At 35.4% G+C, this 16,044-nt stretch overlaps 1 protein-coding gene across 1 annotated transcript; it reads left to right on the top strand.

The window, feature by feature from the left end:
• Window positions 1-12,696: 12,696 nt before the first annotated feature.
• LOC113350016 (GDP-mannose 3,5-epimerase 1) lies at window positions 12,697-15,741 on the top strand. Its single transcript, XM_026594075.1, has 7 exons — window positions 12,697-12,842; window positions 13,539-13,937; window positions 14,066-14,159; window positions 14,286-14,415; window positions 14,523-14,655; window positions 14,986-15,193; window positions 15,283-15,741. The coding sequence occupies exons 2-7, from the start codon at window positions 13,540-13,542 to the stop codon at window positions 15,442-15,444; spliced, it is 1,125 nt and encodes a 374-aa protein (XP_026449860.1). The 5' UTR covers window positions 12,697-12,842; window position 13,539; the 3' UTR covers window positions 15,445-15,741.
• The last annotated feature ends 303 nt before the right edge of the window (window positions 15,742-16,044 follow it).

The raw sequence follows: 16,044 nt of genomic DNA, 5'->3' as shown, positions 1-16,044 counted from the left end.
AAAATCAGTACATAATAAAACAACTTATTATTGAGTCGTCATGTTACGACACGGGTTAAATCATACCTAGGTGATCTTTTTTTCATGTTTCTTTGTTTTGTATTATAAAACAAAGTTTGGCTAAGTTAGTCAACTTAAAGAGCGATCTTCATTTGCACTCCCAGTTAACATTACGTATTCTCTTCTTCCCATCTCAAAACTAGCAAAGGGGAGAAATTTGATCGACTGTAAATAGTAAACCTATTTTCCCATAAAACTAAACAGTTGATTCTCTCACTCACATCTGGTAGGAGAAGTGGATCAAAAAACCTTAGTTTCCCACTTTTGAGCAAACCTAAATCAGAATTAAATTTGGGAAGAAAAGATAGACTATAAAGAAAAAAGAACTTAAATCCAATAACATACTTCCCCTTGACCTTCTACCCTTGATCATTTGGTATCATCCTCGAAATATTTCATATTTGGGTTAATTCATTAAATTTTTTTTGGTGTCGTCCTCAAAATTTGTTTAGGGAGAAGATAAATCAATTGTTGTTTACGTAAGTGTTTACAAGTGACGTGTCCATCCAACGGTCTTAATATGTATACATCATTATTATCTCATTAATTTCTCATAATAAATATTTTATTAATCCCTCATAATAAATGTCTTATTAATTATCTTAATAGATAACAACTTTGTTAATAATTACATCAGTAGATATTAAGGATCGCCAAGGTACTGTTTGAGTGGTGCATGGGGTTGGTGGCGGTAGTGATGCTGGTGGAAAAGGTAGTGGTAACGAGTGGTTATGGTGGTGATACTGCAGTTGGTCAATGTAGTAGTTTGCAATGTATATTCAGTGTCGTTATGACACAAATAACATTATATGGAAGCCGTGCTTGATTTTTTATTGTTAAAATAAGTTTGGATATAATACAAAAAAAATAATAAAAAATTATGAATAACAGTTGTCACTTCACACATAGTCATGACGGGCCAAAATTCTTCCATAGGTGGATCAAACCAAATTAGCAACCATATTTGCCCCATAAAAACCTGAAATTCCTAAGATCTTTTATAAAATTACACTAAAATATATTAGAGTATAAAAACAAGTGGGGGCTGGTGCACCCATTCGTTTCATATGGCTCTGTCACCGTATATAGTAACAACAAATGAATGACACCAATTAAAATTAACGTAATTTTTTTTACTTAATTTCGAGAACGCATAGTTGCGACACGAGTCAACTTCTAGTTTGTATTAAAATAGTGTATCACATATATATATGTGATGTCACTGATGTGTCTGACACGTAAATGCGACCGTCCAAATGCCGGACTCGAGTCCATCGCGGACATGTGACCATTTTAGAAATCAGCATTTACCCTTAAACGAGTGATCACCCACGCGCTGCCCAGGACTGAAGCTATCTATAAATCAGCATTTACCCTTTAACTAGTGACTGTTTTAGATCCAACAACCACCGATTTGAAAAGCATATAATTTACGAAAGAGAATCTAAATTATAGAAAATTATATTTCATGAAAAAGACATTTTATATTTGGTTTTTTACTCATGTATTTTTTAAAAAAATTATAGAAAGCAGATTTACCAACTCTCGGTGGCCGATGCAGATTACAGAACACATCACATAATTGAACACATTACACATGTGATTTTGTAGAAAGAGAAAAAGAAAATAAACTTATTTTATTATCTGAAAATAACTTATTCATTTCGTAGCAATTGGGTTGGGTGTTCTTTTGTAACTTTGTAAGGTGGTCCCTACTCCCTACCAATTTGCCGCAATTCTTTCCATGGTACTAGCATCGCAAAGGTACGGGCTTCTATCCCCCACGTAGTCTCCTAGTTTTCGCTGGTTTGGTAACATACTCCCAAAGGGGGTTAATTACTACTAGCCTACTAGGTATGCGTATGTCTACAACCTTTGCTAAGGGTGGGATTAGTCCTGTCCTATGGTGCCGGCGTTGCCAAAATCCAGTTAAGAAAACATCCCGATTAGATTCTAATATGAAATCCGTCTCAACCTGTGTTAACTGTTAGCTTAGGTATAGTCAGATAATACCTAATGGTTTCGGCGTCACCAATTACACTGAATTAGGGAAACATTTCCGGTTAGATGCAATTAAGAATAGGGACGGACCCAGGATCATCTATGAGGTAGGGCTAGTGCATAGTGTGAGGCAACGAATTTTTACAGCATGTTAGATTTTTCTTTTTTTAGATACTAAAGATGGGAATTTTATTAACTGCAAAAGCTTAAACTGACTGACAATAACTGACTCTATATAATGCTAGGAGGTTATCAAGCCATGTCCTAGTTTTTTTTTTTTTTTGACACAAAAGCAAGATATTACTAAAGATAGATATTACACTTTGGGTAGATCATCAACATCCCTTAAAATTTCTACATAGTATTCAGGGATGTATCCAAAAAAGTCAAAAGATGATCTAGTGATTCTATCATTATTAACTAGTTTATGAGCTGCATTATTAGCAGATCTCCTTACATAATTTACTGAACTACTAGAAATTTCTTGTACCAGGTGCTTTATTTCTATAGTAAGATCCTGATTTTCCCACTGTACATACAGGGTTGCACCATTCAGAGATTTCACTACATTTATACAGTCTGTTTCGAACATAACATTTGAAAGATTCAAAGAATTGGCCCAAATAACAGCTTCTTCAACCGCCAAGCATTCAGTATGTTCAGCATTTAGTCCTCCATAGCAGTATCTTCCCCTGCAGGTACCTGAAACATCTCTTATTATTAAACCAATTCCAAAAACCTTACTGTTCTTGTCAAATGAAGCATCAATATTAATCTTGAGATGACTAGAGGGAGGAGGTTTCCACATTTGAATACTATCCATAGGCGCCTCGACATTCATCTGATTTGTGTTAAAACAATGAAAGCATTGTTGTACAAGATATTTAATTTTGATAACTGTGCTCAGTGTATTTGAAGTTGTGTTACGGAAGACTTTGTTGCATCTGTTTTTCCAAATTTGCCAACAAGTAATCATGGTAGTAATTAACCATAGTTCCCAAGAGTGTTGATTTCTAACTGCATGATCCATGAACCAGCTTATTATCCAAGAACGTAAAGAAGCATGTGCAGATTGAATACCGTTAACATTGATGTTCATGGAAACCAGATCGATCTAGTTATATGACATTCAATTATGATATGTTCTAGTGCTTCAGGAGCTTGCTTGCACAAAGGAAAAAAAAGTATCAACATCTTGTTTATAAAAACTTAGTTTTACTATAGTTGGGACTATATTTTTAAGGCATTTCCACATGAAAAGCTTGACCCTATGATGAGTGTTAGATTTCCACAGTTCTCTCCACACTTGTTTAAGAACTAACTGTGTCTGTAACTGTCTTTGTTGGGAAACTAAAGCATTATAAGTAGATTTAACAGTAAATACTCCCTTACTGTTTATCTCCCATATAATAATGTCTTGACCATGTTGAACTAGATGTATTTTCAAGATTAGTTAAGTTGTATGGTGTTTAAACAGGGCATTAACCAGAGGAATATTCCATCTCCTTGGATTCTGAAGCATAAGATCACATACATAAACTATTCTTGCAGGTTCTGCATAACTATTATTTGGAATTGGTGGATGATCAAGACCCTTTATCCATTTGTCATACCACACTAAAGTTTTTGTACCACACCTAACATCCCATCTATGATATTTCATGACATTCCCCAAGCCTTTTTCTATACCCTTCCAGATCCGAGAAGAGTTAGGATTATCTGTCGAAAGATGGATGAAATCACAGAATGGAGAGTACTTGGGTTTCAGCACTTTGACCCATAACTGATCATGCTCTGTACAAAGCCTCCATGCTAGTTTAGTAATAAGGGCCATATTAAAATGTTCTAAATTCCTAAAAGACATACCACCATCAACTTTAGATAGACTCAGTGAGTCTCAAGCAATGAAATTTATGCCTTTGTTGTTTTTGTGACCCCACCAAAATCTCCTTTGAATTGCATCTAGTTGTTTCAAGGTTTGTTTGGGTAGCTTGAATTTGCTCATATAGTGGGCAGGAATGGAATTTAAGAAAGTTTTTACCATTGTGGTTCTAGCTGATTGATTAAGAATTTTTGAGTTTCGTCCACTTAGTCTATTTTGGAAAGCATCACTAATTCCCTTGAAAGAAAGTGATTTAGACTGACCCAGTAAAATTGGTAATCCAAGATACTTATCAGAGGTACATAGTTTCTTGACTCCCCAACTTCTGGACTATGTCTAATTTTTGTTGATGTGACAAATCTCATGTGATAAAAGCTGATGACTTAGAGAAATTTATCATCTGACCCGATAAGTCTCCAAATTTTTTGAGAATATCCAAGACAGAAGATATCCTCTTATGATCAGCTTGAAAGAAGAGCAAACAATCGTCTGCAAACAAAAACTGATTTATTGATGGAGCTTCTTTAGTGACTTTGATACGTTTGATGAGTAGGTTTTGGTCAGTAATAATAAGAGATCTAGACAGGAACTCCATTGATTTTATAAAAAATAGGGGATAAAGGATCCCATGTGGAAGACCCCTTGTAGGGATATACTTATTACAAAGACTCTCATTGAGCTTTATTGCAATTTGTGTTGTTGAGACCGGTGTAGTCAATCTCCGCACTCTCAGCCGAGATCTCGGAGATATTTCGCGTTTCGTCCCAAGAGCGAGACGATTTTCATTATACCCTCGAGACGATATTTTCAGAGAAATTTCGAATGGTACCGGTCTTATCGGTCAGAACCGGTTATCTCGGCCAGAATTTTTTTTTTTTTTTTGCTTCACTAGATCGACTAATCTGACGTTCACAAACAAAAATTAAATAGAACCGTCTTTGTTGATTTCACATACAAACATTAAAGGAACCATTTTTTTAATGATTCATCTTATATATTGAAACCAAACAGGCATGGAAAAGATCTAATTAACCTGATAAACAAGCTAAGAAAATCAATCACACAAAAATGGTTTTGTGAAAGAAAAATGATTATAATTAAGGAGCTATTAGACTAGGAAAATTACAACTTCTTGTTGTCGTCGAAGAACTCCTTGAATCAGTTTTGGTGTACATATCTACTCTTTTTTTTTTTTTTTTTGCAAAGACAAAGTAGAGACGAAGGTTCCTTTAAGCAGATAAATTAAGATTCTCAATCGACAATAGAATCACGATTTCGATTTAACCAGATTCTGAATATCTTCCCTAGAGAATTGAACAAGCAGCAGAGAGAAATGTTAGAAGATGGGGGAGAGAAAAAATTGGAAAAGAAAGAAAAAAGAAACCTCGCGTCAAAGTTTTCTAAGTTGCGGCGCCACATGGTGTGACAACTCATCAAGGAGGAGAGTGTGATGAGGTAGGTGTGGAGAATAAAATTTCCAGTAGTATGCGTGTGCAATATTTAGGCGTTTTACAAATTTATCTGCGATGCGTCCAATTTACATCCTCAAGTCCTTGTCGGTGCTACACAAGATATCGTACCGGCGAGGAAATGTGAAGTGTGTGTGGTAATTTAAAATTTCGGGAAATTTATATAACTTAACAGGTGTATTATGCGAAAAAATATTTGCCATAAAAACTATAGATGTGAAATTTATAACCGATATTGCACCGATATTTGAAATCGAGATCTCCTCGATATAATGTTGTACCAGTGTACCGGTTGCAGCGAGACAAGACCGGTATCCGATATTAACTACATTGATTGAGATACACTGATGGATGAATTCTCTCCATTCCTGACAAAACCCCAAATGTTCAAGCATTTTATCTAGAAAATTCCATTCCAGTCGATTGAATGCTTTTGACATGTCGAGTTTCAAAGCTATGTTACCATTTTTCTTTTTAGATTTCTTCATGGAATGGATCAACTCATGTGCAATAATAATGTTGTCGTTAATTTATCTTTTCGGAACATAAGCCACCTGAGTAGGAGAAATGATTTTATCCATAAGAATTTGTATTCTCTTAACTAGAAGTTTAGAGATGATTTTGTATGTATTATTACAGAGACTTATTGGTCTGCAATCATTAGGGGTAGCTGCAAACTTAGATTTTGGGATTAAACAAATTGAAGTGTGGTTTAGATGAGATGGAAGCTTTCTAGTTGAGAATTTTTTTTGAACCATTGCAATTATATCATCTCCTATTATACTCCATTGAGTCTGAAAGAACCCAGCTGGGTAACCATCAGGACCCGGAAAATTCCAGCCATGTCCTAGTTACACCATACTTTCTGCTGAATTTCGCAAGTTTATCAGCGACCTTATTACAATTTCTAAAAACAAAATGGGATTCGCATCTCTGGATAGTCTTTAAGGAATTAATAACATCAAGGAGAATGACTTCGTTTTCCCAGACTATTACTGGAGCAGCATTGTTGATGTAGCTTGCTATATCCTTTAAATATGTTAGATATATAAATTGTAAAAGCTATACGTAGAAAATGTAGTAAAACAGTGATTTAAAGGAAGAAATAATGAGTTTCCACGGATATTGAAATGAAAAAACATAAAATGACAATCAAATTTTAGTAAGTTCTGAAATTTTCTTAACTAATTGGTACACATGTTAAGTTATAAGTGGGATAAACTCAACCATTCACATTACTCATACGTAAGAAAAAAATCATAAATCTCACCCGGATTATAGCCCCCTTTAGCCTCTTGATGGGTCCGTCAGTGATTAAGAATCCGTTTAAGTTTGGAACTAACGAGTATAAGATTGGGATAGAGGCATATATAGTTAGTCATGATTAAGAGCTAGCTAGGATCGGTTAATGGGACGAGTTCGGCTTGGTTAGTGGGCTAAGGCATGATCTCAGTTGCCCAACCTAGAGAGATCCAGACGACTGTTGTCGCTGTTGAGAGTATTAATCTTATATTATCTGGGTTGTTTAAGATCCTGCGGTTTATAATTTTAGGGACACTCCACTCATTGCCAATTGGTTTTGAGTTGGATGCCGATAATCTAATATGGTATCAGAACATGCTATTTGTGTTGAGTCATTTGATCACACCTTTACTCTGCGTCATCCAATTTATTATTCACGTGTTAGACCCAACAAGACTACCCATGAGGGGACGTGTTGAGATTATTAGTCCCATATTATCTGGGTTATATATGATCATGTAGTTTATAATGTTTAGGTCCACTTCACTCATTGCAAATTGGTTTTGAGTTGGATGCCCATATTCTAACGGTCGCTAGAATATTGCTATAATATATAGATTATCTTCTAGTGTTCAACAAAATTTATTTTTGTTAACCTTATCGAACCACTTTTCGTTTTCTTATTATGGAAAGGGTAAATAATGGCAACTGCAAGATGAAACTTATCTTATATAAAGACAAATCTCTTTATTGATGTTTAGAAAATCTCTCAAAACTAAACACAAGCTCTAATCTTGCTCATATGATCAACCAAACTTTGGTGATCATATATATATAGAAATATGAATTCCTTTTCCTAGTCCTATTACCTTATTACATGTCTTTCCTTTTCTTAGAAATAGATGACTTCTAATTCCCTTAGGATTACATCAATTTCCTAATCTTGTCCTAACCAGCTTGTTAGTGACTTCTATGTTGAATTTTAACCAACATTCTCCCCATTAAGCTTCAACCTTACCCGTGATATATCTTGTACTCCAATGAATTGTCTCATTTCTTCAAACTTGATCCGAGCTAATGCCTTTGTCAATATATCTGCTTTCTGCTCAGTTCTTGGTATGTGTTCAACGTTGATAATCTCTTTCTCGATAAAGCCAAGTCTGGTCTTGTGTGTAACAAGTATCTAAGGCATCCAACATTTCTTCTATAACTCGTTGGATCAATCTCAGCTTCTTCTTGTGCCTTTGAAACTTTAAGTCCAAACTCCATTGGTATCTTAGTTGGATTACAAGTTTAAAGTCCTGCTTCTTTCAGAATTCTCCTTGCATAAGCTTCTTGTTTAATCTGAATCCCATATACTCCTTGATGGACTTCTATGCCAAGGTAATAAGTGAGTTTTCCGAGGTCTGACATCTCAAACTTTGATGACATTTCTCTCTTGAACTCATTGATCACCTTAAGGGAGTTGCCAGTCAAAAATAGATCATCTACATAGACTGCAATCACAAGAAGCGTTCCCTTTTCTTCTCTTCTGTATACTGATGTTTCTTTAGAGCACTTAACAAATCTGATTTCTCTTAAGATTTGATCTAACTTTGTATTCCAGGCTCGAGGAGCTTGCCTTAGACCATATAGATCTTTTAATAACTTACAAACCTTATGCTCCTGTCCTTTTACTTCAAAACCTTCTGGTTGTTCAACATACACATCTTCTTGCAATTCACCATGTAAGAATGTTGTCTGAACGTCTAAGTGGTGAATTTCCCATGAGTTTGATGCTGCCTCTGCAATTAATAAGCGTATTATTTCAATTCTAGCAACTGGTGCAAAAACTTCATCAAAATCTATGCCTGGTTCTTGTACATATCCTTTAGCTACAAGCCTTGCTTTGTATTTATTGACAGTACCATCAGCATTCCGTTTTATTTTGAAGATCCACTTAAGACCAATCACTTTCACCCCACCTGGCTTATCAACTAGAAACCAACTCTTGTTTCTGTTGATTGAAATAATTTCTTCACTACATGCTTGTGTCCATTTAGTTGAGACCTTTGCTTCCTGAAAATTCCTTGGTTTATCATTAATAGAAAGTAGCATAATCTCACATTCTTCTGCAGCTTGAAGAACATAATCCTCCAGATACTGTGGCTTTTGTATCTGTCTTGTTGATTTTCGCAGTGGAATGGGTTGAGTTATTTCATCGATCTCCTCTTCTTCTTCTTCTTCTTCTTCTTATTCTACTTCTTCGGTATTCTCAGTGTTTTCATTAGTCTCTTCTTCTTCTTGATTAACATCATTGTTTCCATTGGTATTGATGATTATGGGTCCTTTGTCTTCATCAATTACTTGACCCCATCTCATGTGAAACATTCCTGGATCCCTACTTGGTCCATCATTAGTTTCTTTCTAGTTTGCTTTTTCCATCTTTTGTATCCTTTCAGGGCATACAGAGGAGAAGTGTCCTGGTTTATCACATCTGTAACAAATAATGTTTGATCTATCCTTCTTTTCTTTCCCTTGGTTTTGATCATTCTGACTTGTTGTTCTATCTTGTGAGTTAAACCTTCCTCCCCTTCCTCGGCCTCTGTTTCCTCTACCACCTCTTCCACGACCTCTTCCTCTTGTCGCGGAGTTTTGTTGGTAAGAGTTTGTGTACAAGAGTTTTCCTTGAGTTTCTCCATTGTTTTCTTCATCAAGGATTCTCTCTTCATATGCTTTCAATCTTCCAATTATATCTTCATAGCTAGTCTTCTTTAAATCTAAGACTTGTTCGAGAGAGGCTATGATATGAATATACTTGGATCTTGGTAAACTATTGAGAAACTTCTTTACCAGTTTATCTTCATCAATGGATTGTCCAAGTGACGCAGCTTTTGAGGTTATATCTGATAGCTTTCCTGCAAAGCTATCAATAGTATCAGTGTCTTTCATCTTCACTCTTTCAAATTCAGACATTAAGGTTTGCAGACGGGCTTCTTTAACTCGATCAGCTCCGAGATTACGTGCCTTTATTGCATCCCAAATTTTCTTTGAAGTTTCCTGTTCACCATCTTGTAGAACAAGACATTCTGGTATTGCTTGAAAGAGTAATCCAATGGCAACATTGTTTTTGTCTGGGTCCAATGTACCAGGATCAATTGTTTCCCAAACTTTGTAGATTTTCATCAGTACCTTCATTCTCATGGCCCATACTGTGTAGTTTGTGGCGTTGAGGATTGGAACTTGTATTGATGGTGGCGTGAACTGTTTTGCACCCACAATGGTGGTTTCGTTTTCCATGGCTCAGAAACAAGCTCTGATACCAATTAATGGCAACTGCAAGATGAAACCTAGCTTATATAAAGACAACTCTCTTTATTGATGTTTAGAAAATCTCTCAAAACTAAATACAAGCTCTAATCTTGCTCATATGATCAACCACAATTTTGGTGATCATATATATATAGAACTATGAATTCCTTTTCCTAATCCTATTACCTTATTACATGTCTTTCCTTTTCTTAGAACTAGATGACTTCTAATTCCCTTAAGATTACATCAATTTCCTAATCTTGTCCTAACCAGCTTGTTAGTGACTTCTATGTTGAAGTTTAACCAACAGTAAATACCCACTCTTTTCATTAATATGAAAATGTACTAAGCAGATTTTGACTTATTACATCAATAATCAAGAAACTATTCCCAAATTCAAATGAACGAAAAATGAAATGTTTACTAGAGTATTAATAGATTGATGGAAAAGTTAATGGTCTTTTAATAGTTTCAAACCATTTAAATTATTGATTAGTTTAAAATTTTGACGCTCCTGTAAAAAGTAAGTAATATATCCAAGTTTCTGGGATTAATTTCGGTATTTTTGATCTTGTTTGTAATAAATTGATCAATAGGTGGCCGAAGAGAATCTTTCTTGATTATGTGCTCGTTAATCATGTAGTGATACTCAAAGATACCTCTAAGTCTATTAAATCGTTCTTACAGAATTTGGGAAATGACAATCATGAATATTAATTAATTTATAATGAAAAAATAAATTCATTTATAACTACTAAGAAACATTTGCTTTTAACCGCTATTAACACAAAGGTTTTGCTTACGCCACTGATACCTACATCCACAAGGGAATATATGATTTCACTGTAATTGGGGCAAAGATTACATGTGTTCTTCGAAGTTTTTTCAAATATCTTGTTAGATAATGAGCATACATACAACTCTCTCCACCTTATTTCTTCGGATATCTTCAAATTCTTAAAGCATTACACGTATTCTTATTTTAGGGTTCAAGGTTAACGGCGAGACTACACTGGTCATATTTTTGCTATTTCGTGGTCCATCGTCAATTGTTTTGCTCCTTTCATTAACCGAGGAGGAGCCACCCCTTCACATTCCCCGAGCTCTTTTTTATCTCTTCTTAAGACCTATTCTAATGGACACTTAGCATATTCAAGTGGAATCTGCTAGAGACTTTTTTACCTATAACAAAGATTAAAAGCTTTGTCTCATCTTCAAACTTAACCATCCATGACTTACTCCTTTTCCATGTAGCGTCATCTTGGAGAAGTGGATAGATACCTCGTGTGAAACATGAAATTAAGGATTCGACCTCATACTTCACGTATACTTTTTCTTCCATTCTTTTACTCGCACAAATGTTTTCACGTGTCCAGCAGATATTTCATCGTTATATCATTGACACAATGCACTAGTGATTCTAGTTTGCTAACACCTCAATAATAATTATAAATTTGAGCACATGAGCCACCGTCTTAAAACCACTATAAATATGGATTTTTGACTTTTTTTTGAGTTTCGAATTACGTAGGTTCCTCTAGAATCAAGGAGTCCCTAAACCATCCTATGAAGCGTGGCTATGGTTCGTTGTATCGGATATCGACATTGTATCGATCCGGCTAACTGATATGGATATGATACGTTGGAATCGGTGATACCGACTGAAACTGACCGTCAATGACCATTATTGGCCGACGCGATTTTATGTTCAATTAAGGTATGGTTGTTTTACATCATATTGAATTTGTATATATTGAATGTTTAATTACACTTTTTGAATATCTATTGAATGTTTGTTCTTCCTCCGATTTAATCGGATCTTTTCATACATGTGTTTTTTTTATTCCGTCAATTCTTCTTTTTTTATTGTCGGATTTTTTGGTATTGTACTTTTACGATATGTTCTTGTTACTTTGTATTATCTTATTTTCGATCTTAAACTCATTGTAACCTCGAAGTTTTGTTAATGAAACGGTTTCTTGTTTATCGAAACGAAAATATATATCTATTTAAAGTTTATTTTCAATATCTTAACGTTTTCTCTTAAAAAAAACAAACAAAATAGAGTTGACTGAGTTTTCAAATCTAAAAGATATTGCAATTCAGATATATTATTTCATCAGACTTTTCTGAGCATATTTCGCTGATAGAAAACCCAATATGAATTTTAGAAGCAAATAACAATCCATTTTATCTTTTTCAAATAGGTGGAAAACTTGTATTTTGTATCGGTAAGTATAATATTGTATCAGTGTCTCCATCTTTCCTTCTCCTTTCAAGACAAGAAAATTCCGTACCTTGGTGAAAAATATTGTATCAGTGATCGTGTGAATATCCAGGATGGACTGTTATAGTGAAAAATGCATGAACCCTAACATTCACACCTACCTGTCCTGAACGATACTGGTCGGCACGGTACAAGTACGATCTATATCTACCGAGAAACTCAGAACCTTGAACCAGTGATAGAGATGGGTATTAAACTGATATGCCAGGCCAACCATGGGTGTGGTGTGGCATAATTCTGACCGAATTCGTATTTTACACAAAATATGTATCCTTTTCCTTCTGCTTTTATTTTCCAGGAACTTTTGATGTGGGTCCCGAAGTCAATTATTGGAAAAGTGATCTGGTACGAGTCAAAAAAAATAATCCAACGACCGAAACAGAGGATTGCATTTTTAATTTACGCGTACGAAGTATCTTAACTTACCTCTGTGAAACCTTTTCCTCTTACAGGGAGGAAAAGAAAATAGAGTCCTTGGAGGAAAATGGATTTAAATGGCTCACTAATATCTATAAATACCCAGAACCGTGAGAGGTGGGATCCCATTCAATAAAAACCTTCTTCTCATTCGTTTCCTCTCGCTGTGAAGTTCTAGCTTTTAATTCAAAAGGTGAAACCTTGAATCTTTCTTTAGATTTCTCATTCAAATTTGAACTCTGTTTTTTATGTTTCTTCGGGTGATTATCATCAAATTTGTGTACTAGATTTTTTTTTTGTTGGATTGATCTAGAATTACAGAGATTCTGAGTTGTGGGTTCTGTTTAGATATTTTTTTTCTTTTTTGAATCAGATACAAGTTCAAGGATACTCTGTTTTTCTTTCAGTTATTATTATTCATATTTTTTTTTTCGTCCAAATTTCCTCATTCCCTAGTTTTCACGCTTAGATTTTATTGTTTGAGTATAAAAAAAGTGTCTTTTATGTTTTTATACTGGTAATTCATCGTTGGTTTGTTTTTGTTTCTCTCTATTCGTTTAGTATTCGATCTAGTTTCTGATGGTACTCAACCCTACTTTCCGGTGTAACGTAAACTCGTGCGTGAGCATGCCAGGTTTCACAAAGATATTCATGTTTTTTACATTTTCATGAATCTTTCTATTTTCTCCATCTTTTCGGGGATTTATTATGAGCTCAATTATGTATGATCCAGAGATTATTCTGGTCAAGATTTCATGTGAATTTGGCGGTCCTTTATGATTCTTCGGTTTGCAAGTGATTAAGCTGTGCAGTCTATAGTCAGTTATTTTGTCATACAGTATGGATGCATTCAGACTATTTGACATTCTGATTTGTTGGAATTTTGCAGAATGGGTGAAATCAATGGTCAGTACACTTACGAAGAATTGGAAAGGGAACTTTACTGGCCAGCAGAGAAGCTAAGAGTTTCTATCACTGGAGCTGGTGGTTTCATTGCTTCCCACATTGCTCGTAGATTGAAGAGTGAGGGTCACTACATTATTGCCTCTGACTGGAAGAAGAATGAACATATGACTGAAGATATGTTTTGCAATGAATTCCACCTTGTGGATCTTAGGGTTATGGAGAACTGTTTGAAGGTTACTAGCGGTGTTGATCATGTTTTTAACCTTGCTGCTGATATGGGAGGAATGGGTTTCATCCAATCTAACCATTCAGTCATTATGTACAACAACACTATGATTAGTTTTAACATGCTCGAGGCTGCTAGGATTAATGGTGTCAAGAGGTATGTCGATTGGTTATCAAGTTTTGTTGCCAAATTTGTATGAGAAGTATAATTTTACTCCATGTGAAAATCTAGGTTCTTAAGTATGTAAACTAGAAAACTGACTTGTTTGTCCTTGTTCACCGCAGGTTCTTCTATGCTTCAAGTGCTTGCATCTACCCTGAATTTAAGCAGTTGGAGACTAATGTTAGCTTGAAGGAGGCTGATGCTTGGCCTGCTGAGGTTTGTTACTAAAGAACCCCAATGAGGAAAATATATAATATGAAATTGAGAATAGCGAAGAAGTAATCGATAGCTTATATTCAATTTGATCAACTAATTTATGGCTGTGTTTGGTTTTTATTTTAGCCACAAGATGCTTACGGACTGGAGAAGCTTGCAACAGAAGAGTTGTGCAAGCATTACACCAAGGACTTCGGAATTGAGTGCCGTATCGGAAGATTCCACAACATTTATGGTCCCTTCGGTACATGGAAAGGTAGGAGACTCTTATTGTTACTGTTGATTTATATTCTTTTTGCCTTTATCCGCATTATCCTTACTAATTGGTTTGAATATATCCTCATTGTGGTTTAAATACAACAGGTGGAAGGGAGAAGGCTCCTGCTGCTTTCTGTAGAAAGGCACAGACATCCACTGAAAGATTTGAGATGTGGGGAGATGGTCTACAGACCCGTTCCTTCACTTTCATTGATGAATGTGTTGAGGGTGTCTTGAGGTAAATAATTAACAAAGCCTCGTAATTATCGTCTTAAAGCTCTAGTATTAGGTTCATGAGTTAAATTGGACTACAATGTTATGTAAATGTGGCGCTCATCAATAGCCGTTCGCATTTTATGATTAAATGCGTATAGTTATTGTTATCCCTTCTGGTCAAATTTTTTTCCCACCGATATACAAGTACTACATTAGGGAATTTAGAAATTCTGATTACTTTTAGAGATCATATTAGTTGAATTTCCAAAAGGGGATCATGCATTGATCTTATCAAATTTGAAGTTCTGGCATGTAAACTTAGTGAACTGTGATCTAAACTACTTCTATATAGGTTGACAAAATCGGACTTCAAGGAACCAGTGAACATCGGAAGTGATGAGATGGTTAGCATGAACGAAATGGCTGAGATTGTTCTTGGCTTTGAGAACAAAAATCTTCCAATCCATCACATTCCTGGACCTGAAGGTGTGAGGGGTCGTAACTCGGATAACACGCTGATCAAAGAGAAGTTGGGATGGGCACCAACCATGAAACTGAAGGTAACATTTCAAGAAGCAATTGGCTCTAATCTTTCAACTTTTCTCAAAAAATCTCCACCTCTTAACTCTTTCTTATTTAACTTTTGTAGGATGGGCTGAGGTTTACATACTTCTGGATCAAGGAACAGATTGAGAAAGAAAAATCCCAAGGAACGGATATGTCCGCATATGGATCATCAAAAATTGTGGGGACACAAGCACCTGTTCAACTTGGTTCGCTGCGTGCAGCTGACGGGAAAGAAGGCCTTTGAAAGAAGTGAACTAGTATTTATTTGCACCTGAGAAGTAATGTCGTGGGATCCATATATGTATTTTCCTAATGTTTTCAAACCATATTTGCGGTGTGGAAACAGCAACTCAGATTGCAATTTAGTTTGTGAGTTTCCTGTTATTGTTGCTTTTCCGTATATAAGTAGGGATGTTCTTTACTCTTGTGCATTGCTCAAGCTTTTGGGCTGAGCTTTTATTTCAGGATGATGTAATGTGGAAGTAATTTATCCTTGCTTTCATTTGGGTGCTATTTAATACTTGTTCCTACGTTGCATATTTCAGTCCTGATTTCTTTTCTTCAATCATCTCCTCCTAAGTAAGTAGGGAACTGGTAATCATCCCATGTCATGTTATAGTTGAATAACATGACGAACTCATTTTAGTAAATATTGCAAACATGATCTGCTAGGTTTTACTGTTTGCTTTCACTTCCAAACTCAATAAGGATATGGTTGATAGGTATGGTGATGGATGTGGTCTTCTGATATCACTTATCAGTTATCAGTGGTCCATAAAAGTTCAGACGATAAATATGTGGATATTCTTCAGGAAGGAAGGGGCATTCATTTGCTTATGTGGGA

The sequence above is a fragment of the Papaver somniferum genome, chromosome 2 (genome assembly GCF_003573695.1).
Source record: "Papaver somniferum cultivar HN1 chromosome 2, ASM357369v1, whole genome shotgun sequence".
NCBI classification, from domain to species: domain Eukaryota; kingdom Viridiplantae; phylum Streptophyta; class Magnoliopsida; order Ranunculales; family Papaveraceae; genus Papaver; species Papaver somniferum.
The sequence above is the reverse complement of the archived record's forward strand: the minus strand, read 5'-3'. Positions and strand labels throughout refer to the sequence as shown.